The following is a 26,650-nucleotide window of genomic DNA, read 5'->3' as shown; positions in this document are numbered from 1 at the left end:
AGCACCACATGCCCTGGGAAGACTGGGTATGAAAGCTGTGGCCATTGCACTACTGCAGCTGGCCTTTAGGCTCTGGGGTATGCTAGGCAGATATATGCACCCGTTGTACCACTTTTAGAGTTTCTCTTAGTTACCTTTTGAGCCTATAAGGGCAGTTGTTAAGGAAGAGAGGAGCAGAGAGGCATCTTTGATCTCCCCCACCCAGACTGAGTGAATTAGCTAAATGGTGATTATCTTGCATTGTGCAATCATTACTGTTCATCACTCTGGCGGCCGAAAGAGCAATCATCATAGTTAACACAAGGCACTGTGATAACAGCATTGCATCCCAGCTTTAAACTGTTAACACTGAGCTTCCGTGTTACTTAAGTAACTCCCTGATAATTCTGTTAAATCTTTATTTTCTTCAGTCTTGAATCAGCATTTAAATAGAGACATCTCATGTCCTCTGGCTGAAGTGGGTTTGGGTAGGCGATGGGTTTCTATATTTGTGTGCATGTCCCCCTCAATATCCCTTCAGAGTACTGATTGTAGTACACAACTGTGACCAAATGCTTTTCATGAAATGTCAGATACAATAACATTTAGCTAGAGAATTTTATATGCTACTTGCAAATGAAAACATTAGCTTATCAAGGTAACATTTAAAGAAATATATTGAGTTACTTTGGCATTTTCAAAAATGCTGTGTTTTATGCCAGTTGAACAGCAGGCATTAGCAACAGTATTCTACCTGCTGTGATTTCTTTTATGAGGAGATGGTAGTGCTCATTTTCAATGAGAAAATAACAATCTCAGTTTTTATCCTGGAGTATTGTATGTCTGTTTTCCCCCATATACAGTAAGGTATTCAGAAACAAGTGTAGAGTGTGTGAGGCAACGTTTCCTCATTTGTAACCCTTCCTATAAATGCATTGTATGTTAGACCTGCTTTTGAAAATCAGAATCATTAAACAAGTCCTGTATTACAAAGAAAAATATCTGAAAATATGAGAATTCATGTAAAACACATGCATGCACACACACACAAACACCTTTATTTGATAGTGCAGTTCATGCATGATCCAAATAAAAATAATCAATGGTCAGTCCTGTTTGTGTGCATCTTGTAATGTTCTTTCACAGTACCATGAATGTGTGATGAATAAAGGCCCATGGATAAAGACAGGCTTACAAAAACTCTATCTTTGCTAAAGCTGAGGGCACTCCCTTAATGGCCAGCCTCATCTTAGAGGTAGAAAGGAGATGGATAACTTGGAGTCTAATCATCCCTGAGTGTGGCAGTGACCCAGCTGGCAATTCCATATAGTTAAGGGGTAAAGTGTCATCTGCCAGATGGACTTGGGGTGTATTTAATAAATCTAGGAGCAGTAGCAGACACTTCCAAGCTGGTGTGCTCTTAATTAGGGATTATTGAAGATGAGGGTGAATTAAGATAGCTTTGTTTCTCCGGAACAGCACAAAGTGACCTGTACCGGCCACAGGAGGCAGATGTCAATACCTGTCAAACTTCTCATATACTCTATTCAACTTCCTGCTGTCTTACAGCCTTGTGTGGCTTTTAAGACCTTCCTCATCATCTTGTTTCCTTTGTGTGAAGGGTAGCTGTGTGGGCATGAGAGTTGCCTTTTATCTGCCCCCAGAATCAGTGAAAGAGCCAGTGGGGTTATGAGCAGGTTCTTTTCAGTGAGTCAGGCTTTGGAATGTGTGCCTAGCGGGGTTGTGGATAGATTGTGGACCTTATCACGGGAGACATTCAAAACTGAAATGGATAAGGCCCTGAGCAAATACACCTTGAGAACTGTCTCTACTTCCGTAGAGAATTGCAATGAGAACCTTGATTGGTATGAATGGGATGTGGAATCACCAGGAGGAACAGCAGGAGTTGTAAGAATAGCTGATGATGGCACCCAGATTAGCAGATCATCAAGATCACAGCACACATCTGCATAGGTGCAATCTTTTCCAGACACCCACATCAGGAGACAAAAGTCAGTGAGTAAATCCTGATGACTCACAGAGGTGGGACCCCGCACAGAGGCTGCTCACTGTTGGTGCCTAAAGAGGACAAAAGGCGCATCCAGAGCAGCATATGGTTTCCAATTGAAAAGAAACTGGGAGATAGGATGAGGACTGGATAGCTGGCATACCTCGTCCACCGGGTCATTGCAAGGAATGCGTCTTCATCTGAATGTTGGGCAGACTACCTAGTTACATACATCTTGGTGCAACTGTTACATAACATTGCAATATTGTTTTCTAGACTTTTTATGTTTGGACAACATATCCTCCTGAGGTTCCTTCCAATATAAACTGTTCTGTCATTCTGTGATTTAACTGCAGGAATTAGTGGAGTATGTTCCACAGACTCCACAGCACAGGAGGTAAGATCAGTATAGCTTTATGGTCCTTTCTTAAATCTCACATTTGGGATTTTGCTTTTGTTCCAAATACTTATGTCCTCACTGGAAACACTTATAGTTTTTGGTTTTCTTTTTTAAAAATGGTTTTGAGTCACGCAGGTATAAGAAAAATCCTGAAGCATCTTCAGAGCATGAAAGTTACAGTTTCATTTTCCCAAAAGGGGTTGTGTTAACCATCTGTCAAATAATCTCAAGACTTGAAAAAATTCCATTCAGTGGGTCTTTTTGATCAGAAAGCTGTAAACCTCTGAAGTTCAGGGAGTTGGGACCGAAACATCATCTCAGTCATTGCCTGTGATGGGATCAGTCATAAACAATGAGGATTATGTAGCCTCTTTAAAATATTATATATATAATATTATATATATGTTATATATATGTTATATATATATATATATATTATATATATATATATAGTGCCCAGACCGAACTCCTCACTTTGCAGGCTTCATCTCATCTTGTTGTTCATTGTACTGGGCTGACTCTGAGGCTGGAGCCACAAATTATCTCTACTGTTGGTCTCTGCTGTAATGCTGTAATAGACCCATGTTATTCGGAATCATGCACGTCTGTCAGCTCCATTGCAGCCCAGGTGTTGTGCTTGTTAGTTTGGATGTTTGAGTAAATACTGTTTCTTTACAAGCACTAAAAGACTTGCTGTGAATCCCATCATCCACTTCTTGCCCAGTCTTCACCCTTAATAGAATTTCCTGTTAAGAGAACCAAGCCATTTGTCATGTTGGCCTGACAACTCAGGGAGTAAGTGCTGTGAAAGTGTCGCTTCCCTGCATCACTCCCCTTACACCCCTAGTCTTTCCTGTTTTTGTTTGTTTGTTTGTCTTGTTTTGTTTTTTATACCTACTATTTTGCATCATTGAGCTTGGTTTGGTAGTGAGAGAATTTGGTTATACAACAAAATCTAAACAGCTTTATCCTGCATTTTACTTTGGCTAGTTTTCTAACATTTCACTGTATCTTTTTTTTTTTTTTTTCAACTGGTATTTCCAGTTTCAAAATGAATTCTAGGTTTTGTTCCTATGTCCTGTCCTGCTTTATCATTATGTTGCTATTTATCATGTTTATTCTCATCCGCATGGTAGGCAACAGAAGCCATGTAATTTCTCTATTTATTTTTACGTTGTTCAGTACCAGATTTTCCTGTTACCAATTTTTGTATAACACACAAAATTTTCCTCATCTCCCACCTCTGCCTATGGCTTAATATTTTTTTACTTTGACTCCTGTAACTTGTAGCACAGAACCTGTAACCTACTCTTTACCAGCTGGCTTGACACTTTTATTGCTCCCCTTCCACATACCTAAAATCCTTCTATCTTGTCTGGCCATCTTCCTAAACCATGTAATTCTGAATCTTTAAAACTCCCCATAAATTCATCTTGTGTATCAGCTCAAACTTGCTTTTATTACATTCAAGCCTTCTTTCACTGTATGGGCTTCTGCTCCTTAGCATGCTGATTTAGAAATTTATTTCTGTAGATGTTCTTTACTTGCACTTACCTCCCTCTGTCCACTCTATACATAAAACTCTTTCAGATTTATCATACCACTGCTGTCTGTTTTATCTTGATTCAAGACTCCCTTCTGTAAGGATCCCAAGAATCTGAGATAGCAATCTTGCAAATTGTATTTTGTTCAGTGTTGCACACATGCAGCATCAGTGACTCAATAGAAATGAGTTCCACGGCTTTGCACAGGTATAAGCAAGGGTAAGAATTACTGTAGAGTGGTTAGAAAAAATAGTGGACATTTACTTTGAAGGGCCTTTTTTGTTCCATTTAAATTCAGTGTTTAATGATGTTCTTATTAAGGTGTCATTGTAAGATGTCATCCAATCTTTAAAGACAGTTGTAAAGCATAATACTTAGTTTCCTTTTTTTAAATGAGCCAAAAGCTTACCAGGTGAAATGGTTATGGATTGCTACCGCTGGTGAGTAGGATCTTTCAAAAGCCAATGGTGTAGTGCTACAGTGGTTCCACCTGGTATATTCACAGAATATGAGACAAATGAGAACAGTGTTTCATTTGGACATGATACCAGTTCTGTGTGAGTGCATCAAATACTGATCGAACATTAAGTGAATGAAGTAAGTCCTTCAGACTCGATATCCTGCCAGTGAGGCTGCCAAAATTTGTGTATTCATAAACACCATCAGTGAGATCTTGTCTGTTCCTTTCTGCACGTCCCAGTGTATTAAAACAGGTTTATCTTTTTGGGTAGGGAACAGCATTCCCCAGTTTTTATGAATTGCTAAATGACATCACATTTCTTCACTGAAGATGTTTCCTGGCTGGATTTAGATACTTTAAAGCATAGATGTTTGCAAGACTTCATAATGTGCATATATAAAAAAATGTAATTGCATGCAGATAACTTGAATATCAGAATACATGCACTGCATTTAGAACAAGAAAGCAGCTTTCTCCTCAGCAGTCAATCTTAGATGTGTATGTAGAACTTTTTGTTGTTTAAACACACAACTTGGCATTTTCAACTAATCTGGAGACTGGATAACTTGTTTAGAGATAACCCTGTCAAAGAAAAGTTACTACTGTAAAGCCATAACTACAACAGATCAGTTTGATCATTTGTCCTGATCCGGCATATAAAGCTGTGGTCATTGCTGTGTGACGTATGATTGGCTTTTTGCAGCAATCATTTGGTCTGGTGAATCCACTTAACTTAACGTTCCCTCTCTGAGCAGCTGCTTCTCCCTCAATCCACCTTTGTCTTGTGATCCATCCATATAGCAGTGTTCTGTAATGGCCTGCAGAAATCGGCATCTTGTCTGGGAAAAATCACAGCAGTTAAAGTTTCTCAAACCTTCTACTGCAAGCCTTGTTTCTTCAAATACGCGAGACGTTAATTAGCATGACAAAACTTAGAAATCTGGCATCTGAATGGAGGAACACCACCAGACATGATATGAATAGCAACATCACTATAAAGTTTTGAGTAAGTGCAGATGAAAGTCTCCATATCAATCACTTACCAAGGATCTGTTGTGGCAAGGAATCTCTCTTGAGGAGTAAGGGATCTCTGCAGCAGACGTGACCTTGAGAGGCGTCCCTGCTCAAGGGGAGATCCTATTGTGCAGCCAGCTGCCATGCAGAAGAGCTCAAAGGGCTCTTGGCGTGCTCACTATTTATGGGGTACTATGATGGACTAATAGTCATACTGGGTTTTGGCGCATGCTCTTTTCACCCTCAGTTACTAAGCAAGATGTCTGTCAGTTTTGCCAGCACCCAGTTTAAGCTGATGTTGTGGTCAGTCTCTGCATCAGCAAGGCCTTGGGTACAACAGCCAGCGTTTGAGCCAGGTAGTGGCCAGACCGAAGGTGGGTGGGGAGTGTGGGAAGCACACCATCACACCAAGTTATTCTGAATCTCCTAAGGACCAAGTTAACTTAGCTCATGCAGGACAGTGTGTTGTTACAGCTAGGTTACTTCCAGTACCAGATCTGGCTCAGTTATATCTACACCGCGCTGCAGTTTGAAGCATAGATGTACCTGCTGTTGCAAAATATGCCCACCACAATTAATGGGAAATGTCCTTTAGGGTGTGCTTTCTGAGGGTGCCCTCCAGAAGCAGAGAAGGACAGATACAAGCTCAGAAGTAGAGGACAAATATAAGCTCAGATGTCCTCAGGTAATAATTATTTGACTCTGGAGAAGACAGCAGAACTGGATCTTACTCAATTTCACTGAGCTCCTTCTGTCAAGAAGCCAAGCCCAAGGATAAAGGTACTTGAACTTGCTATAAATTGTGGTCCATGTTTGCAGAGATGTGAGAAAGTCATAGTGTCACAGTGGATGCTATGCTGCCTCTTGAACTGATTATTAGTGCAATACTCGTAATCTTATCAGCCATGGTCTAGTAGGCTATCAAACAGCGATATGCTATATTGGTGCTTCAAATATGGAGCTTTCCGTGGAAAAGTAATAGCGTAAATGAAAACCAATGCTTCTCACCTGCTAAATAGATACTATGCTTCAGTATTCTTTTTTTCTAAATCATCGCTTTCTTGCAAATTATATGAATTCAGCACACTGGAAATGAAGGCATATTGAAATATGTGTTATCCTGTAACATCTAGTAAATAAGGTCACTAACTCATCTTTCTAGTATCCCTTCTTGGAAAAGAGACTATGTAGTAAATAGGAGTCTCTTGAATGGTCAAGTTGCTTATGTAAAAGGAGCGCAGAAGAGCTTCGTTAATACAATTATTTTAACAAAAGGTCGTCATTTAAAGCAATTAGTATTTTAAAATGTTCTTGGTAATGTTTCTGTTCTATAAAAATGTCTTTTCTTAGTTAGTAGAAGGCAAGAAATGTTTTTAATTTCCTGCTTTATTCCATAAGCCTCAGCCAAACTGCTCAGTTGTGCTACAGTACTAGAAAAACTGATAACCTTGGGAATACTGACTAAAAAGCTGCTTTGTTGCTGGGATTTTTATTATGTTAAGGGAAATCCAGAATTTGTGGTCTATTTTCTAGTTTGAACTTGCACTAAAATTTCCGTTCATCATGTCCAGTTGAGGAAATACCAAGATCTGGTCTCAGCCATTAATTCACACTAAACCAGGTAAATAGCTGAGTATAGTAAATCTCAATGGACTTTTATTTTTGTTTTTTAAACCTTTAGAATTCCCTTTTATTATTTATTTCCTTTCTAATTAGTTTAACAGACAAGCCGTGTTTCTGAGTATGATTTGATTACATCCAAAATTCCTGAAGCAATGTTTTCCTTTTCTGTATTTTTATACTTTAAATGTACTCAGTGAGCACCATTCAAACATTTTGATTTAGTTCAACATTTCAACTGTTATATAGTTACAAATAAGATCAAAATGCCATAGAGCTCTACTCAAAGCAACGACAATTTCATACCCTCCACTGACTTAGTGAAAATTGACCAGTCTAATTCTTTTGGATGATGGAAAATTAGGAAAGCCCAGGTTGTCCTTGTCCTAAAATAGAATTAGGCAACTCTTGCTGAAACACTTTTTCCAACTGCTTTGCAGATTCAAATTGATCAGATTTAGATTTGATTGGATTAGCTGCCTTTGTGGCAGTATATTCCGATCAGAAACACGTGAGAGGGATGCACGGTCTAAGCTGCTGTTGTTGTTTAAGAGGATTCCTATATTCCTCAGTGGCATAAAATAAAAGCTGTGTCTATCATTTGGCACAAATCAATTCAACTCCTTTCATCTGTGTTTTTTAAACACGTTGGTTCTTTATTTTTTCATATACCAGTGTCTAAAATTACAGGCGTGCATGCAGTAACTTTTCTGAGTATTTTTCTAGTTTCTTTACATGCAGTAACCATGCAACTGTGAATCACTGCTAGACAGAAGTGGAGTTCCTGTAATACTTCTTCATTTTCAGCAGAAGCACTCAGATTTAAAAAAAAAAAAAAAAAGAAGAAAAAAAAAAAAAAGATGATGATTTTCTTATGACCATAAAGGTCATAGATTGTAATTAGCTTACTGTGAGTATAAAAATATAACAAGAAATGTTTCTTTTTTATTGTTTCAGGGAACTTTCATTGCCAAAGAAAAATGTTTTTTAAAATTAGCTGAAAATAAGGCTGGTTGGGAAAGGGTAATAATATCAAGTGCTTGGAAAAAATAGGCAGTTAAAAGGAGTTTAGTACGTTTGTAATATCGTGTTCCTTGTACGTAAATCAGGCCAAATGGCCCTTTTACTGCAGACATTCAGTAAGAGGGATACACATGTTATAGTCAAAGCTAACGGTCCCAATTGACACTTGTATGTTGGGATCATTCAGTTTCCATGAACGCAGATGAAGACATACAATTCATCTTGTTGACAAGTGGTAAAGCTCTACTAATACTGTATTTTTTCATGTCTGGATTTTTGTGTGTTCACTCTTTTAAAAAATATATAAGTAATATTCTTAAACATTTTTTCTTAGTTATGTCATTGCAATTCTAATCTTACATAATGCCGTTGAGTGAAAACAGCATATATGCCATTGTTTGACATGCCAACTATTGCTATATTGCCAGAATAATTTTCATCCCAGCCATAACTATTTTTAGATATGTGCCTTAAGTGAATTAAATTAAATACTAAAATAACAATTCACTATATCCAGGTTAAATTATTGTTTCCTGAGACCCATCCCTTTTCTTTTCAAACTATTGGAACAATCTATAATGCTGGTGGACAACTAGGCCTGGAAAAGTTGTTTATAAGTGTAAATCTCTGTTGAATATGGATTATTTTGACCTATGTTTTTCAAACTAATTGAAGTAACTAATTGAAGCAGAAAACTTCGTTACCAATTATATGTAACTGACACATAACCTTCAGTGTCAGTACTGTCCTGTAAAATCCCCCACCCTTTTTATTTTGTTTGTAATAACCTATCTAGATAAAATAGAATAATAAAATCTTTTTATATAGTCATATCCTCAAAAACGTCTGAAACAGAATGAACCAACTTAAACATCCTTGAGTGTTGGGCAGATTGCTCTTAATGGCAACAGAAGAAGAAAAAAGTACAGATTTGTTCTATTCTGGGATTATTTTTAGTTCCATTAAGTCAAAGCTAATGTAACATTTCCTATTTAAATCTTATTTTGAAGGGTAATTGGAACTTAATATAATGCATTAAAACTGGTTCCCCTGTGTGAAGAGGAATTTCTCATGGAATGACGTAATCAAGATTAATTTTCTGTGATTTTGTCCCACCTGGTTGCTACCAAAGTATATAACATAGAAAATATGCCCTAAGAGAAGAAAACCAGTTCAGTCATATTTGGGGGATTTTGTATGTCACTCAATATCTTCTAGTGCAACTGTATTTTTTTAAAAAGTTATTTGTTTGTACTTCTGGACTTCTTTTAATTGCTTACATTCAAACATAAAATAGCAAGCAAAACAAGGAAGTAAACTTCCAGATATTCTGAAATCTAACATAAAATCGCAATGTCTATTAATAATGTCTAATTTAAAGATAAATGGTAGACATATGTGGAGGTCAGATATTTAAATATGCTTATAATAAGAAATACAGGGAAGCTTTTTACTTCTTTATCATTTTGTATCTTTTCAAGTCATATTCTACAATCAATGTCCTACAGTCTCTTCAATTCTCAGAAGAGCTTTTAAAGGACACACAAAAACTGAAACAAAAAAATGGAACTCCATCTTATTTGAGAAAACTGCCCCAAAACACCCCTGCTACCAAAGAAGAGAATGTCTAAACTTTCTCTAAATTAGTGATCTTAAGGTAATGAGTTGTGACATGAAATATTTTCTTATTGGAATGGATCACTTCTTGGTTTCAGAGTCATAAAGGAAAAGCCATTGTCAGTAAGAAAACAGTACAAGAGAAAATGCTAGACCAGCCCAAGTAAGCAGGTTGTGAATCAATTAAGACATGTTAAAAAAGTAATTCTGTTCAACAAGCATATTTCTAGAATTAAACTTGTTACAATTTTAGATACAAATTTCAAGCCTTTTCTTTCTACCTATTCATTTAGTATAATTAAGTCTGTTTAAATGGACAGCTATTAAAAGAGCAGATCCTTTGTCCTTTAGTGGTTTTATTCTTAAGGAGACCACAAAGCAACCCACAGCCATATGTCACATTAAGTAGTCATTCAGCATATTGCTATCCCAAGAATTATTGGAAGAGGTTTTGCTTGTGTCTACAAGCCTAACTAATAACGCATTTCTTTTCTACATCATAGTCAGTTTTAAGATTCATATCAGTACTGTAGTAGCCTCCAGCTAGAATGAAAGTCATTCAGGAATAGTGTGGTTTCAATAAGGCATTTGCTGTTTATTAATACCATTTTCCACTACTACCTGACCCATAATGCAAGTTATTGGAATAACAAAAAAGTATTGCGAATGATATTGCTAAGAGGAAATGGAGTCTGGTGATATTGAATGTGTACATGCAAAGGCTGTAGAAGGTACTCTAAGAGCCAGTACCACAATATAGAACAGAGTGAACCCTGTGTTAGCTGAAAATATATCTCTGCTTTCCAGATTGGTGGGGGTGCAGGAAGAAAAAACTCAAACACGTTAACTGTTTATTTTTATTATTACTATTTTAGATGATGCATTTATATTCCATGACTTCTTATGCTAAATGATCAGAGCCCCATTAACTCTGCTTTGAACGTGAAAAGCTCTGATCTCCCAAATTTGGTATTTTTTTCGTATTATAGTATGGTAGAGGATTAAGAGAGACCAGGCAAAGACTCTAAATGTTTTAACGAAAACTTCTTATAAAAATAATTGTATTTGATATTAGTTACTTGTGAAGCAGTCAATAATATAGAAATATTTGTTGTGTGTATTGCAGAATCTCTCTTCTGTGTATTTTGGGGGTTTCTCTGAGAAATTACTTCATTGCCTATCCCATTAAAAACTGCTTTCATGAAAAGGCATTTTTCATAGCAGTTTATACAGCTGACCATAAACTAAACGTGGCTCATTATGCCACATTCTGTAGCTTTTGTGTAAAGTCACACATTGATGAGCGCTGACAGGGAAATGCCCATTGTTAAAACCCATCCAATGTTAGTAGAAATGTGGCGTGAAGCAGGTTAGACATGCGATAGCTGCTGGCAATTTGAATGTACTCTATTCAAGTGTGAGATTAGTAAAGCAGTTTGGGTTTTTTGTTTTGGTTTGTTTGGGATTTTTTTTTGCATTGTGCTTAGCACACGCTGGAAAAATCTAGTGCAATGGTCATTTCCTGCTGAGTCAGAATGCTGCAAAGCTGTTTGAATGTGAATGCAGTGGTCCACTGGAGATGGTTTTTTCCTGGTCTATGCTGGAGAAGAGATTGCAGTTTGTTTGGGGAAGCCAGAAGTGATCAAAGAGCTTCTTTGAGTTTTCTGAAGGAAAGTATTTTGATATGTTTCTAAAACCCTCCTTTCAAAGCACAGTTTCTCTCTTTAGCTGCTTTGCTGTATTTTCTTTCCGAGTGAATTTCTAACATTTGTGAATATGTGGTTGCTGGAAGAGATAGCACTTCAGAGTGTTTAGCACATAATATTGAAAGAGGCTAGAAAATAACAGGTCTGTAAAGATAACTCTGGATTACTTAACAGAAGTAATTTTAGTAAATGGGATTTACCCAATATATTTCTCTAAACAGAAATCTTAGCATATGGGTATTTCCATCCAAACCAGAGAAGCTGGACTACTTCCTCTCTTTTAGCAGAATCAGACTGAAAGATCTCCGAGCTGTATTCCTGCTTTACTACTAATTTTGTTTCCCTTCCTTCCACCAGTTTTTCCCTGTGTGGAGGAGAATAGACATTTCCTTGCAAGTGAACCTCTGCAAGGACTTCTTTTTCTTGAAAAGTAAGTCTCTATGTATTTATTTCTCTCTCTGTACTTTTTTCCTTCTCCTGTTCCCTAAATACACTTGGCTTGCATTTAGAAGAAACACTTTGAAAACCTTTCAGAATATCACTTTGGGTAGCTCTATGGATGATGATATCATATGCAAGTTAATCACTGACCTCGTGTTAATTTGCCAATATTTCACATATAACCTATGATTACATTAACAGAAAAGAAGTGTTAGAGATAAAGGATAAAAGGTTGGCTTGATAAACTGGGCAAGGATGATCTTTCATTAGAGAAGGGAAGCACGAATTTCCCATTTTCTTTGCCAGGCCAGCATGACTGAGCTTTGATATTGAGAGTTTCATCTACAACTAATTGTTTCTGGCCCCTCATAAGCACATTTTGCCTGCAGAATGTTTGATAGACAAGTGCAAAGAGCAGCCGTAACACACTGCACAGCCCATTCACCTCACTCCACACCTGGAATGAAAGCCTGCAGCCTGCTTCCAAGCCATGACTAGTAGCAAACTGACGGATGGACAACGGCTCGTTCAGGCTGGTGTAGTCCATTGCGCTCTGTCTGGCCATGTCTGGGGTGGCACACAAAAACGTGCTGTTTTTATTCAGTCTGGTTCTGTGGGTGGCCTTCTCTTGCTCTCAGGGGGTGATACTCCCCCTGCTTCTGGGACAGCCCTCCAGCAGGCTGCTGGGTCTCTGCAGAGGCTGCTGTCATTCTTCTGTCATCTGGTTGGGTTGCCTCTCTGTCTTCAGCTTTTCTCCCTTTTTAGTAAAAAGGTCAAGTAGATCAGACTTCAAGGTACAGGCCAGGTGGCATGGGGAAGAGAGGGAGTTGGAGTAGCACCAGGACTAAAGTGAACAGGAATGATGGATTCATTGCTGCAATCCATACCAAGACAGAACTCTTACAAAAGACAGGTGCTTGTCACAGAATAATAGATCTGCTTGTTCTTGGGTAAAGTGCAAAGGATGCTGTTATCATTGAACACATCTAGCTTTTTTATATTTTGCTCTGAAAGCTGCTGTTCATAATAGCCACAGAAATGAAAAGTTCTGCAATTGGACTGTGTTGATCCCATCAGAAATGTTCTGTGGAAGACAGAATAGCAAAAGGTATCTAGGCTTTCATATAGAAATGAATTCATATGTAAAATGAAAGAGTGATCATCTACAAGACATGTTTAGCTACACAAGCAACTGTCGGCCTGATACCGCAGTCAAAAAAGGGACAAAGCTGCTCATACAGACCACATAAAGTGAATTAAGGATACCAGAACATTGAATCATGGAATAATCATAATAATAAAAAAGTGTCTAAAAGAGAAGAGGAAGACAAAACACAAACACACTTCCTTTTTCTGCATACTACTGCAGCTTCTCTTGCTTTCAATACACGCAACAAGCAGATGTATGTGAATTGCTACCTTTTTGGTGGGGAACTGGAATTCAGAGGAGCACCATTTGATCTGTTCCCTATTTTAATTCCTTATTCTGCCAGTTTCTAGTAAATATCCACCTGGGATACATCTAAAAAACAAGGCAGAAAATCTTAGACAATAGAATAGAAGTTGCTTGAAGGAATAATAGTTGGCCATATTTCTCAAGAAATTTCTAATTTTCTCAATAAATTGGGTCAATTTGAAGTCAAATTTCATTTAATTTTTTCAGTTTTCTAATATTTTTCCATGTCTTTGGTTGGAGAGCTTTTTAGGGTATGTGGCATACTAAGCTCAAAAAGGTGTCAGTCTTCAACATAGAAAAAATGAGTGGGAAAGTAGGTATTGAGGAAAAAAAATAGAAAATTGCTTAAGAAATCAGGTAAGAGAATAAGACGGAAGCAGCATCTAAACATAACAGATCTGAGAGGGTAAAAAGAAAAGAAGTCTGAATATTAATAGGAATTAGTGGACAAATTTTTGTTTTCGAAGGAAAGGATGTATAAATGCAAAGTAGTAGTCAGTGCAAATCACACTAGAACGCATAAGGAAAAATGCAACATCTAAATCAAAGAAAAAGGCAAACGATCAATGATGTTTTAATGTGTTAGTACGTTTTGAAGAGGCTGTGAAGAGAGAAGTGTGCTGAAAGTATCTCTTTATTGTACAGTACATACGGTAAAAAGTTTGAAAATAATTTGTAGAATAGCTTATGAATGAAACTACAATAGGAGGATCATTGTTGTCTGGAAATGAAGGAAATGATCCCAATTTGCTATTTGGGACTTGGAACAGAGTCATTACTCCTTCTATTAATGCTAAATTTGGCAATGTGATGCCAGTCTACAGGAAGGGCAGGAAGGAGGATCCAGGGAATTACAGGCCTGTCAGTCTGACCTCAGTGCCAGGGAAGCTCATGGGGAAGATAATCCTGAGTGCCATTACAAGGCACGTACAGGGCAACCAGGTGATCAGATAACCCAGTCAGCATGGGTTTATGAAAGGCAGGTTCTGCTTGACTAGCCTGATTTCCTTCCGTGATAAAATAATCCGCTTACTGGACAAGAGAGAGGCTGTGGATGTTGTTTACTTGGACTTGAGCAAAACATTTGATGCTGTTTCCCACAGCCATCTCCTGGAGAAACTGGCTGCTCATGGCTTGGACTGATGTGCTGTTTGTTGGGTGAAAACCAGGCTGGATCATGGGGCCCAAAGGGTCATGGTGAATGGAGTTGAATCCAGTTGGAGGCTGGTCACAGGTGGTGTCCCCCAGGGCTCAGTACTGGGGCCAGTTTTGTTTAACATTTTTATTAACGATCTTGGTGAAGGGATCCAAGGCAGCCTCAGTAAGTGTGCAGAGGACAGCAAGTTGGGTAGGAAGGCCCTGCAGAGGGATCTGGATAGGCTGGACCAATGGGCCACATCCAGTTGCATGGCATTCAACAAGGCTAAATGCCAGGTGCTGCACTTCGGTCATAACAACCCCATACAGCGATATAGACATGAGGAAGAGTGGCTGAAAAAGTTGCCTGGAAGAAAAGGACCAGGGGTTACTGGTCGACAGCCAGCTGATAGTGTGGCCATCAGGACTAGGGAGGTGATCGTCCCTCTGTACTTGGCTCTGGTGAGGCCGCACCTCAAATGCTGTGTTTGGTTTTGGGCCCCTCACTGCAAGAAAGATACTGAGTTACTGGAATTTGTTCGGAAAGTAGCAAGAAGATGGTGAAGGGACTAGAAAGCAACATATAGGAGGAGTGGCTGAGGGAACTGGGACGGTTTATTCTGGAGAAGAGGAGGCTGAGGGGAGACCTTATTGCTCTCTACAACTGCCTGAAAGGAGGTCGCAGCAAGGAGGGCGTTGGTCCCTTTCCTCAGATGCCAAGCGATAAGGGGCAAGGCAAGGGCCTCAAGTTGTGTCAGGTGAGGCTTGCTTTGGGTATGAGGAAGAATTTCTTCACTGAAAGGGTGGTTAGGCCCTGGAATAGGCTGCCCAGGGAGCTGGTGGAGTCGTCATCCCTAGAGGTATTTAAGAAATGTGTGAACATGGCGCTTAGGGATATGGTGTATTAGTGGGACAAAATGGGTCAGGTTGATGGTTGGACTTGATCTTAAGGGACTTGTCCAACCTAAATGATTCTATGTTACTGATCTGAGTTCACCTCAGGCACAGAAAATTAATGATACTCGTGATGTGAAAGTTCAAAACTATAGCTTTGTTTGTTAGCTTTTTTCTTAACTTTTCAGCAGTACCTTGCCTTCATGTGGGTTGGCATTTCATTTTCTTAGGTCTGTTTTGTGTTTTTTTTTTGTTTTTTTTTTTTCATCCTTTGGTATGTTAGTATCTGATGACATTTATATATGCCGAAAAGTTATCTAAAAGATGATATTTGGAATGAAATAAAAAGGGTAGTGGAATGAAGGAGGAATCCTGAAGTGTAATGAAGGATAAAGGATAGGTTATAAGAACAGTAGGAGACGTACTTTTTGTCTTGTAGAAGATATTTACACACTAAAAGTTAGGGATCAACCTTCTTATGTTTGCATTGCCTAATTTGTGGAGCACACTACAAATATAATCACAGTATGAATAATAAAAACAATGGTGAGGTAGAGATGAAAACTAAAAACACTAAAATAAGGTGGAAGAGGCAGATTTTTTTTTTTTTTTTAATGAATGGGATGGGGGCAATGTCTGTTATAAATTCTTACAGAAATATGTTTTTTCTTCACTGTGTTGTCTTTTTTTTTTTCTTCTCATCAGTGCATTGTCTGTAGTGTTAACATCTTTGTTTTAAAATCCAGGAAGTGAGTTTTAAAAATTCAGTCACTAATAGACCTAATATTGTGCAGAGCATTAAGAGACAGAATGGCAAATACTCCAAGCACAGTAAAAACAAAAAGCCCATGAAAGAAATTTTACTATACATTGTGGTTGGCAGGTAAAATGTATTGATGAAAGGAGTGTATGGCATGAAAAAGGGAACCTTTTGCCTTGTAGGAGTGAGTAAAAATTTACTAAGGAAGACAAATTTATACTGAAAGGAACCAAACATTTACTAAAACCAAGAGTCAAGAAACAAGTTTATTGAAAGAGAGCCACTTCTTTCATATTGCATGTGCCTGCAGTTTACTGGTAATACAAGAGGCAGTTGGACCCAAGTGCTGACCCATTACCAGGGCAAGTTTCTTGCTACAAAGAGTACCCTGGCAGTGAAGGAGAGAGCTTTAAAGCCTGCAAAATTGCAGTGCCACACCCGTCTTTGTGAGGAAGCATCTGCTTGAATCTGGGAGAAGTTTATATCCTCTGGCAGACATTGCCATTGTGTGAATGCTGGTAATTATAGCTCCTTGTAGCCCTGGTTAATGTTTTGTTTTTAATAGACAGGATTATTTCCTGAAGTCACGAAAATGTGTGGTTACATAATATGACAAAACATTTGTTACGGGAGGCTGATGTGTCTGGTGGCAAAAACACTGCACAGGATGGGAGTGCAGCAGAGCAAGCATGCCACAGGCCACTCCTTATCGGAGGTGTGAAACAGCTGTCACAGCCATAAAACTCTTGGAAGCCAGTACATCTGGAAAATGCCCTTGAGAGACACGTTAGCCTTCACCCTAGCGTTTTCATGATCTCTGATCGGCTCTGTGTTTAGCAGCTATGTGAACAGACAGAAAAAGGAGTTGTTCCTCAAGCAGCAAAATTAATAAAGCCTGATCGTTTACAAATTTGACATATCTCCCCGTATAGTTCCTTACAGTAGCTCCAGTCTTCTTCTGTCCCCCCTTCTCCCCCTAAAACTCTTCATTGCTCCAGAGTATCACCAGTTTCCTCCTGTGTTGTGCTCTCTACTTGAACATCAGGCAGCACGTGGCCTGTTCAGAGCAGAAGCTGGCTGTGGGCTGATTGACCATTGCCCTCCAGGAATAGTGATTGTTATAAACCTCTCCTCCCTCCTCTACCCAACTTCTAGTGTTCACTACTTTTTTAGAAACTTAATTATCTTCACTACTGCTGCACCTCCGCCAATTTGTTTGAAATTGGACAGCAGGTTCAAAAGTTATCTAGAAAGACAAAAAGCACCAGAGGCTAGGTCTCATTTCCTTAGGAAACCAGGGTTTAAACAAGCAGTCACAGGTCCGTAATTAGATTGCATCTTCTGCTGAGAATTTCGTAGGCTGAGGGAATCAAAGTTACTCACAAAGAAGTTTTATCAGCATGACTGCCACATAGGTCTCATATGCCACGGAAAAAAATTACTGTGGAGGTATATTTAGCAAAGGAAGCTAAGCTTATAAAAAGTATAACTTCCTTGTTTCACCTGCTTTTTCCTTTTTTTATTCCCACAGAAATTCCATGTTGTCTTTTTCAGATGGATGACTGGCTAAGAGAGGACATACAATACAAAATCCCTAGCAGAAGCTGAAAATGGATGACTTCTACTGATGCTTTTTGATAGCTTCATCTCCTCTTTTCCTGTTTGAGATGGGTGATACGATCATCAGGAAAAAGTTCTAAAATAAGCCTGAGTGGCATCTTTATCCCTCGACTCCTCTTTCCACAAATCTACAAATCACCAGAAGAAATGACCAGTCAACTACCAGAGGAGTCTGTGGAAACCCAGAGCTCAGATGAGCTTGAGTGCAAGATCTGCTACAACCGCTACAACCTGCGGCAGAGAAAACCAAAAGTGCTGGAGTGTTGTCACAGAGTGTGTGCCAAATGCCTTTGCAAGATCATAGACTTTGGTGATTCTCCTCAAGGAGTCATAGTGTGCCCGTTTTGCAGGTTTGAAACGTGCCTGCCAGACGATGAGGTTAGTAGTCTTCCTGATGACAATAACATCCTTCTGAATTTAGCTTGCGGGGGAAAGGGAAAGAAGTGCCTACCAGACAACCCAACAGAACTGTTGCTGACTCCCAAAAGGTTGGCATCTCTGGTCAGCCCTTCTCACACTTCTTCTAATTGCCTGGTTATAACAATCATGGAAGTACAAAGAGAAAGTCCCCAGACTCTGAACTCAACACCTGTGGTGGAATTTTACAGGCCTACAAGTTTTGACTCTGTTGCAACCGTGTCCCACAACTGGACAGTGTGGAACTGCACATCTTTGCTCTTCCAGACCTCAATTCGGGTGCTAGTTTGGTTGCTAGGTTTGCTGTACTTTAGTTCCTTGCCTTTAGGGATTTACTTACTGGTATCTAAGAAAGTCACCCTTGGGGTTGTCTTTGTAAGCCTTGTTCCTTCAAGCCTTGTTATTCTCATGGTTTATGGCTTTTGCCAGTGTGTTTGCCATGAATTTCTAGACTGCATGTCTTCTTGATAACAAATACAGTGAAATAAGATGCATTGCCACGTGTAGCATAGTTGATTTAGCCTGTCTCTGTATTCTTATTTATTCTTATTGTTGTCCATCCCACTAAATGGAAGCAGTGACCCTTTTTACACGGTCCTTTTTTATTTGATTATTTATTGTTTTTTGTTTGTTTTATGTTTTAGCTAAGTGTTGGGCATAAAATTTACATGCTGATTTTAATGGGCTGGGTTGTAGAAAGGCATAAAGGAAATTTGGTGCCTGCTGCTGCTGCCACTATTCGGATGAGTAGCTCTTTGCTTTGTATTGGCTTGATCATGTAAGTTAAGGCTGTAGGATCTGCCCTAGAAGAAATTAGTACAACAGGCACCTTCCAGTTCAGAGTACAGCATCTCTTAATGCAAAGCATCTCATGCTCTGGAATATCTGTCATTTCTGGTAGCAAACGAAGTCACTTTGTTAGTTAATACTAGAAGAAGAAGAACTTATTATTTCTTTCTCCAGTTCTTGTTATAGCAAAAATATTTGTGGGATGCCCAGTGGTCAAAGATTTTTTGTGTTCTGAGACATGAGGAACCTTTTTTCCCCCCCCCATGCTAAAAATGTGTCTCCAAAACACTTTCCCAAACAGAAGCCCGCTTTACTTGTCCTGTAGTTGCAGCTTCATCTGAGAAACTCCTGTTAAAGAGTACTTTTAGGGACCCAGCCACACATTTGCTCTCTTCTAGGGATGCTTTTTAAGTGTGCATACACCTTAGTTTTTCTTTGAGGGTTCAGAGATCTGCAGACTTATCCATCTGCGTTCCATAATGATTACCCTCCCTCCCAGCATTTCCACCACCACATGACATTTCCAACCCTTTAGTCCTTGTGATAGATTGTCTGACCAATTTCATGCGCAACTACTTTTGGGTAGTTAATGTGGAAAATTTCCCTTATGTGACTTCAGCTGTCACGATAGATCTTTATTCCTCATCATTAGGAAATGAACCTACAATGACTAATACACATTTCAGAAAAAATCTGAAATGGTTAACATGGCTTTTTTATTTGTTTTTGTTGTTTTGTTTGCTTTCTGAGCTCACAGAATAGGCACTGTAAGGAGGTACTGTGACTTTGGGGAGGATTCTGTTTAGTGTGTTGTCCATAATGTTAAATACCCTGAACTCCCTCTGTCACCCTTGTGAGCTGACAGCACCCTAGATATGGCAGTTAGCCTGACTGGACTAGTTGAGTTCAGAAGAACTACTGATGATTTACCATTCCACAAATACAATCAGGCCCTGTAAGGTTTGCTTTTATGTTGCATGGTTTAGGCTACTTTTTCCAACTACTGGAAGAGCGTAAAAATAAGAAATGTTTAATGCTTGTGTGTATAACTAGGTCTAGTCAACACCACAGCTGCAACCTCATTTTTCTGAGCACAGCAGGGTGAAAACTGAGAAGAAGCAGTTGATCAGTGCAAGCACAGCTTTTGGATCAGGTGCAAGATTTAGTAATCTCAAGGCAGTGTAAGAGGGAGATGGGTTGGCTGCGTGAAGACTGAATGTATGGCCTAACAATATATTCTTAGAGCAAACTGACTTTGGTAAGAATGAGAAATGCCAACAGGAAAAGGAGATTATAAGTGGTTGTTGTGTCTATCAATGGGATTTGAAGTCAAGTTGGTCCAATTTTTGTAGATGGTACAGATGGTGTCTACGGTTTAATTCCTATTGAACTCATGGGGAAAATGTGAAAATGTGAAGGTCCTGCTTTTCTTGATGCTCGAGTTTATAATAGTGCATATATATGTGTGTGTATGTATATATAGACACATATGTAAGAAGAAAATATATAGCAAAATAATAGTTTTCAAGTGTGTGGAGTTACAGAGCTGTGTACTGAATGGTGGAAGGAAATGTTTCAGACTTTTCTGTAATCACTTGATAACAATTAGAACTAAAATACTTTCAGAATTCCTAGAAATGACTATTCCGAAGTAATTGTTTTTAATGTTTGTTGTAAAGCACATATGGTTAGAAGAGCTGTCATCTCCAATCCAGGTATACTGCAAGGTTTGACTCATCTATGAACTCATAAATTTTAAATATCCAACAACAATCATGTCACAAAAAAAGCAAGAAAGATAGAAATCTATGTGATTTACTAGTACTTCATAACTTTGGGAGAAGATGTATTTGTAGTGTTAGGGCTTTATGTATTTTAGGGTTTGTTCAATTTGTCTGAATATAATATCTCTAATAAAGGGCTGGCTAATACAGGAAGTAGGTTTTGCAAATGTGTGATGTATCTGTTTTACCTCTGTACAACGTGTCTGGAGTGCTACCTGTTGTCTTTCCCTTTTTTTTTTATTCCATTTGATTATGATTATTTTAGCTCCATCATCAGATATTTTGTACTCTGTTTTAAAACAGAGCCTAATCTTGGCAGGATTGCACTGGTTACATATCACAGCACAAATAAATACACTTGTTATTATACTTCACTATTTTTAAGACTGCCACACAGTTAAATTTATGCTGTTATTTTAGACTGTGCTGCAATACTAATCCACTCAAAAATGTGAGTGCAGGAAAACATACTGATTGTGTAGATATTCCGTTGCTCAGCCAGAGCACGTTATTAAATCTTCGGTCTCATAAAATTCCTGTATGACTTATAATATGGCCATTGAGAATTGCCAGGAGGTCTAAATCTCAATTATTTGTAGAAAAGACATGAGAAGATATTGCTGTGAGGTTGAGGCTAGAAGAACTTCAGCTATTACTATTTAACTGTTTGCATTCTCTACCACCCTTAAGACTCAGAACTGAAAACTCGTGACCTGTGTCCTCTGTGGTGGAGTAGCTCTGCTGAAGTCTGTATAAATGGGGCTAGAACCGAATCCTGCCCACCAGTGTTTCCCTCCCTTTCTGTGTTTTTTTGCTCTCCGTGGAGAGTTATGTCTCCTGTGATGGTAAAATACTGCTACATTTATGCCAAGAGAATTTTCTTTGAGTAGGATTCTGTTCCTGCTTTGCCCAGAGACGTGACTCAACAAGGGACAAAGTGTTATAAATTCATTACCACAGGACTATATTACCCCAAATAAGGTGTTCATTACCACAGGATTATTTTACCCTAAAAGGTGTGTGGTTTTTTGTTTTGTTTTGTTTGTCAATTCCTACTTATCTTACTCTGTGAATGCAGACTGCATCCTCACCAGCTGCCAGTTTACAGTGCGATATAGCAGTGTCCGCCGAGGGCTGGGGCTGAACGATGCAGAAGCAGTCACGGGACACAGTATCATGAGAATGTTGAGGTGGACCTTCCTCTGAGCAGGACCCCGTGAGGGACGAAGCTCTCCTGCAAACACGGCCTGAGCCCAGAGCCTGAAGAGCGGTGACCAGAAAGCGTGTTACGCGCGGAGCAGGCTGCAGGGAGCAAATGGGACGGTGCAGGAACATCAGGGCTGTGACTTACGGGGCAGTGGGCTGTGGGTCCAGCCGGGGAGTTTAGGGACAGCTGTGGGGATTAAGAGGGACTGTGGGACAAGGGTATGGAGTCCCAGGGCTGAGGTTGTGGAGCTGTGCAAAGCAGAGAGGGGCCTGTACCTGGGCAGAGGATGTGCTTTAAAGGATTTAGGGACAGAGCTGCCAATGCAGTTCAAAGTTTTTCATACTGACCCTTTTATTTTTCAAGTTCATTTGGTAATCAGAAGCTATTTGGTACTGCTACTCCAGTTGAATATTTTCATTTTCCAAATGCCTAAGTATTGGCCTTTGTAATTAAAAATATCCTTAGATTTGGACACAGTCTCTCTATGATGTTAACAACTTAAAGCTTTGATCTTGTGAACACGATTGATCGAAATAAGGACTAATGTCTTTGGTTTAGTTGCATTGTGAGCTTTGTCCTACCACATTTGATTATATGCCTGCAAAGCTGTATATGCTAATATAAAACACAATAAAATAGGTGAAATCTTGTCCAAATAACGCAATTGGCAAACTATGGGGCTGCCAGCATTTTACGGTGCATCCAAGAATAGACACTCTTCCCGATGGGCTTTATCATCTAAAGATAGCAATGGGTCCAGCAGCACGTAGCCAGATAGACAAGTACAGAAGAGGAGAGCACAGCATTCCAGCTAAAAGGCTATTGATCACCCTAACCAGAGGAAGGGGAACTGAGAAGATTCACAGGAGAGTAGTTGATGTGTTTGAGGGACCTCCTTGTGATTAGGATGTGGAACCGTGTGGGTAAAGAGTGTTTTGAAATCAAACAAAATCAAACAACCTTTCCTAATGCACTGAGTTTACAGCTCAGTCCAACAAAAAACAACAACAACAACAACAAAAAAAGATCAGGAGTGAAGAGATGGCAAATTGCAGCCAGGATGTGAGAGTCAATGGGGTGCAGAGGGGAAATGGCAGCAGATTGTTGAAACAATTTTGATGTCAAAGCAGGCCAAACCCATGGCTACATCTTGCCTTCTCCTGGCTGGTCCAAAACGACTGCAAGGCTGCCCCACGCCTGAGGACCACCACAACTTGGCACCCTCCCCAGCCTTACCTCTGTGGCAGCTCACTGCGGTTGTGGATCTTGATTTCTGGTACAGCGGGTGTAAGTCATGATTGCGTCTTCCTGTGTGGATGACCGGTATAGTGAAAGGTCCACAGCCTTCTGCTCTCAGACTGGCTTGTTTTAACCGTCCTAAGCTTTCTCAGATTTTGTTGCAGGATTTCTTCATGTTTTTATAAAAGCAAGACGGTGCAGTTTATTTAAATGGAGCAATGCCTTCAAGCAGGAAAAAAATGGGGCAAGAAGAAGAACTGAGAATTGTGAAATCATTTTAGGACATTCAAAGTGATGGAAAGAGACTTCTGGGAGTCAACTTTTACTTTCACGCAAGCAGATTAGATGTTATCCTTTTGAGTGACATCAGTAAATATTTAGTGCTGGAAAGTCCTCATGGAGTTTTTAAGTCTGTCAGACCTTCGGCACAAACTCTGCTTTCTGCACAGCACCATTCTCTGCCTTTTGCATCACCCTGCCTTGTCAAAAGTTGAAGCTTCACTGTTTCAAGAGTTCTGTCATAGAAGATAAATCCCCAGTACAGGGATGCTAAATCATCTTTCTAGAGACGTGTGTGGCAGTAACAAAGCTTTCAGTGCTAGACCTTAAACAAAGGGAAGTCATCCTGCAGCTTGAATGGGTAGCATAAATTTCATTTTGAATCAAGTTTCATTGTTCTTGGCAATGCTACAACTAAAATCATTTTATTGTATTTCTGCCTCTTGCTTGTGTTATATGAATGTGGTTTGCATTTAAAAATATATTAAATCATAAAAATCAGAGATGGGTGGAAAAAAGCCTAAGAAGTCATTTTATCCATTTCCTCTCTCCCCGTAGAGATGACTGCTTTCTCTAGTATGGTTTTAAATATCTCAAGTGATAAGGCCTCCACCCCTTCCCTTGAGGGACTTTTCAGCCATTTAATAGGCATCTTTGTTAGGAAATGTTTTCTTTGTACTGAGCCTGTTCTTTTTTTCTTTTTTTTTTTTCCTTTTGCATCATGTAATTCCTTTATTCTGTGCCCACTGTTTTAAATTCTGTGAAATCTGTGAAATGTATCGTATCTTTCTCTTTCATACCACAGCTGAATGATTCATAATCATTGTTGTTCAAGCAATGTAAGAGATAAGCAACCAGTTGCTGAACAGCTAATAATGCTTCCCTGGGACGGCATGCCATGTATCAGTAAACATTTCCTGGCAACTCCTGGCTGACACTTCTTTCTACAGTAGGGAGTGAAAAATGTCAAGTGAAACATGAAGAAATGCGTCTTCCCAAGGGCATCCATGGCAATATTACTGGCATTTCAAGAGGTGCTGAGGCAAGCAGCCTACTTCTTTAGATAGAGCTTTTCTTTCTAAAAGTGGATGATTTTAAATTTTTTAAAAAATATGCTTTTAAAAAGCATTTAAAAGTCCTTTTCACAAGGAAACCTCTATGTGAGAACCACACTATATCAAAACTCTTAACTTGTTGAGAGACAAGACTGTATTGATTGCCACTCACTGCGGAGCAGTTTTTGCTGACAGCTTAGCTCAGATGAAAAATTGAATTCAGTGTTAAGGAGAACAGTTTGAAAAGATGCCTTTGCAACTGTGTCTCTGGCATCAGATCTGTGCATGAAAATGTGACTCATCTTGACAACAGAAACATTACATTGCCAATTTAATTACAACATCCTAGATAATCCTCTGCCTATCTCAAGCAACCGGAAGGAGCAGTGTGACTAAGGAAACCCTAGGTGGACAGGTGTACTTCATGGGGTTTTTGTATTCAAAAGACACTAACTTAAAAAAAAAAAGAAGCGCTATGCTTCATGAACAGACGCTGATCCTAGGCCAGGTGAATGATCTGCTGATTCAAGAAAGGTCTCTGACAGTGACTGGTGGTGGACACACGCAAAAAATACTAGCAGCAGCCCACACGGACAGTGAGATTCCAGTATACCTCCTCACTTACGGCAACGTGCAGTTTGGAGACCTCTTGAGATGGAGCTTAACCAGTGCCTGTGGGTTTGATTCTTGCCTTTGGATTTCTGTGAATTCCTTTAAATGTCATTTTTAACCCATTTATATTTTTGGTGTCCATGAAATCCTGCAGCAGTGAGTTGCCTAATTTAATTACATGCTATGTGGAAAAGGTCTATTTTGTCTTTAATCCTCCTAAGACGTTAGTTGTGTGTCCTCAACTTTTTTCTCTTACAAAATGCAGTTCCAAGGTGTGATTACACGTTGTTCGTTTCCTCCGTGCCATTTCTAGAAATTATCCTAGAAATATTTCTCTGGAAATATTAAAGTCATGATTTTATCCTTAGTGCTTCTCTGGCTGCCTCTTTTCCAAACTGAAGATCCTAGCCAGTTTGACTTCTCCATATACTATATAGAAGTATTTCCATACTTGACACCAGTCATTGTACTTGCCTGAACCTGTACTGAACCTTTTCTAGTGCTGCTTTCTTCCTTGCTTTGAGGTGGGGAGAAGCCCTCAGAAACAGGTTCTGAAGGCAATTAGTGTCATTTGTTAATAAGTCAGGTAACCACCTGAGACGTCTGTACTCCATTCTACTCACTCTGTTTACACAGCCCAGCTCAACAGGGTGCAGGAGACGGCAGACTCCAGGAGAATGCTTGATTTCCCTTTGGCACAGGTTGTACAGGTTTTAGCTGTATTAAACGCAGCCTGATGCTGTTGGGCTGAGCAGCTCCTCGTGGGCAAGCACTGTGCAATGCCTTATGTCTGCTACACAGGCACACCTACCTCACCCACCTGCTTCGCCCATCCTAAACCACCACCTAGAGCTTTTCATTGCAAGATCAGATTGTGGTTTTTTTTTTGTTGTTGTTGTTGTTGTTTTGTTTTGTTTTTAAATACCTTTTACTTAATCTTTTATTTCCTCAAGGCTTGAGCCCTAATCCGTGTTCTCCTTGGTTGAAAGGAGATGTTGGCAGGAACAGAAAATACTGTTTAGAAATTAAGCCCATTATATTTGGTCCTTCGTATTGCCGGTTAGGGCAAAAGTTTGGGATCCATGCCTTCGGCTCCCAGGGATGTTAGGGGCTGAGCATCTTGGTGTCCCAGGCCCTAGGGAAGGTCTAGTCATCCTGGCAACCTCCAGAGAACTTCCTTACCGTGATGCTCTTTGCATTGATGTGTCATCCTTATTCCTGCTTTTACTTAGAAAAACTGAGTGACAGTTTTAAAAATAAATAAATAAATAAATATTCCATGAAAACTAGACAGGGCTCATTTTCTCTGAGCAAAGAATAAAATTCTGAGCAGAAAACTCAGGAACTTCATGAGCTTCCAGGGTCAGCTGCAAATCTCTGTTCGTTTGTTTGTTTGTTTGTTTGTTTTTTCTGGTAATGAAGCACCAATAGCTAAATAAAACCAGGCCAGCGAAGCTGTAAAAATCATGCAGGCAGTCAAGAAAGCTTTGCAAGTAGGTCCTGAAAGTGAGGGAGGAAAATTGATGGAGAGGGCAAACAGCTGAATATACCTTGACAGGAGACTGCAAGCATCAAGTGCAATGACAGGC

At 39.3% G+C, this 26,650-nt stretch overlaps 1 protein-coding gene across 3 annotated transcripts in view; it reads left to right on the top strand.

The window, feature by feature from the left end:
- Window positions 1–24,496, top strand: part of RNF182 (ring finger protein 182) — a 78,664-nt gene extending 54,168 nt beyond the window's left edge. For 2 of the 3 annotated variants that reach the window (XM_040546389.1, XM_040546388.1), the window contains exon 3: window positions 17,591–24,496. In XM_040546389.1, the coding sequence (XP_040402323.1) occupies window positions 17,827–18,564 (738 nt within the window). In that variant the 5' untranslated portion in view covers window positions 17,591–17,826 and the 3' untranslated portion in view covers window positions 18,565–24,496. Of the gene's footprint in view, window positions 1–4,970; window positions 5,398–6,000; window positions 6,186–17,590 lie in introns of those variants that run through there. The other variant, XM_040546390.1, reaches the window with a different exon arrangement.
- Window positions 24,497–26,650: the final 2,154 nt, after the last annotated feature.

The sequence above is a fragment of the Cygnus olor genome, chromosome 2 (genome assembly GCF_009769625.2).
Source record: "Cygnus olor isolate bCygOlo1 chromosome 2, bCygOlo1.pri.v2, whole genome shotgun sequence".
Taxonomy (NCBI): Eukaryota; Metazoa; Chordata; class Aves; order Anseriformes; family Anatidae; genus Cygnus; species Cygnus olor.
Note: the sequence above shows the minus strand (reverse complement) of the source record. Positions and strands in the feature narration are given on the sequence as shown.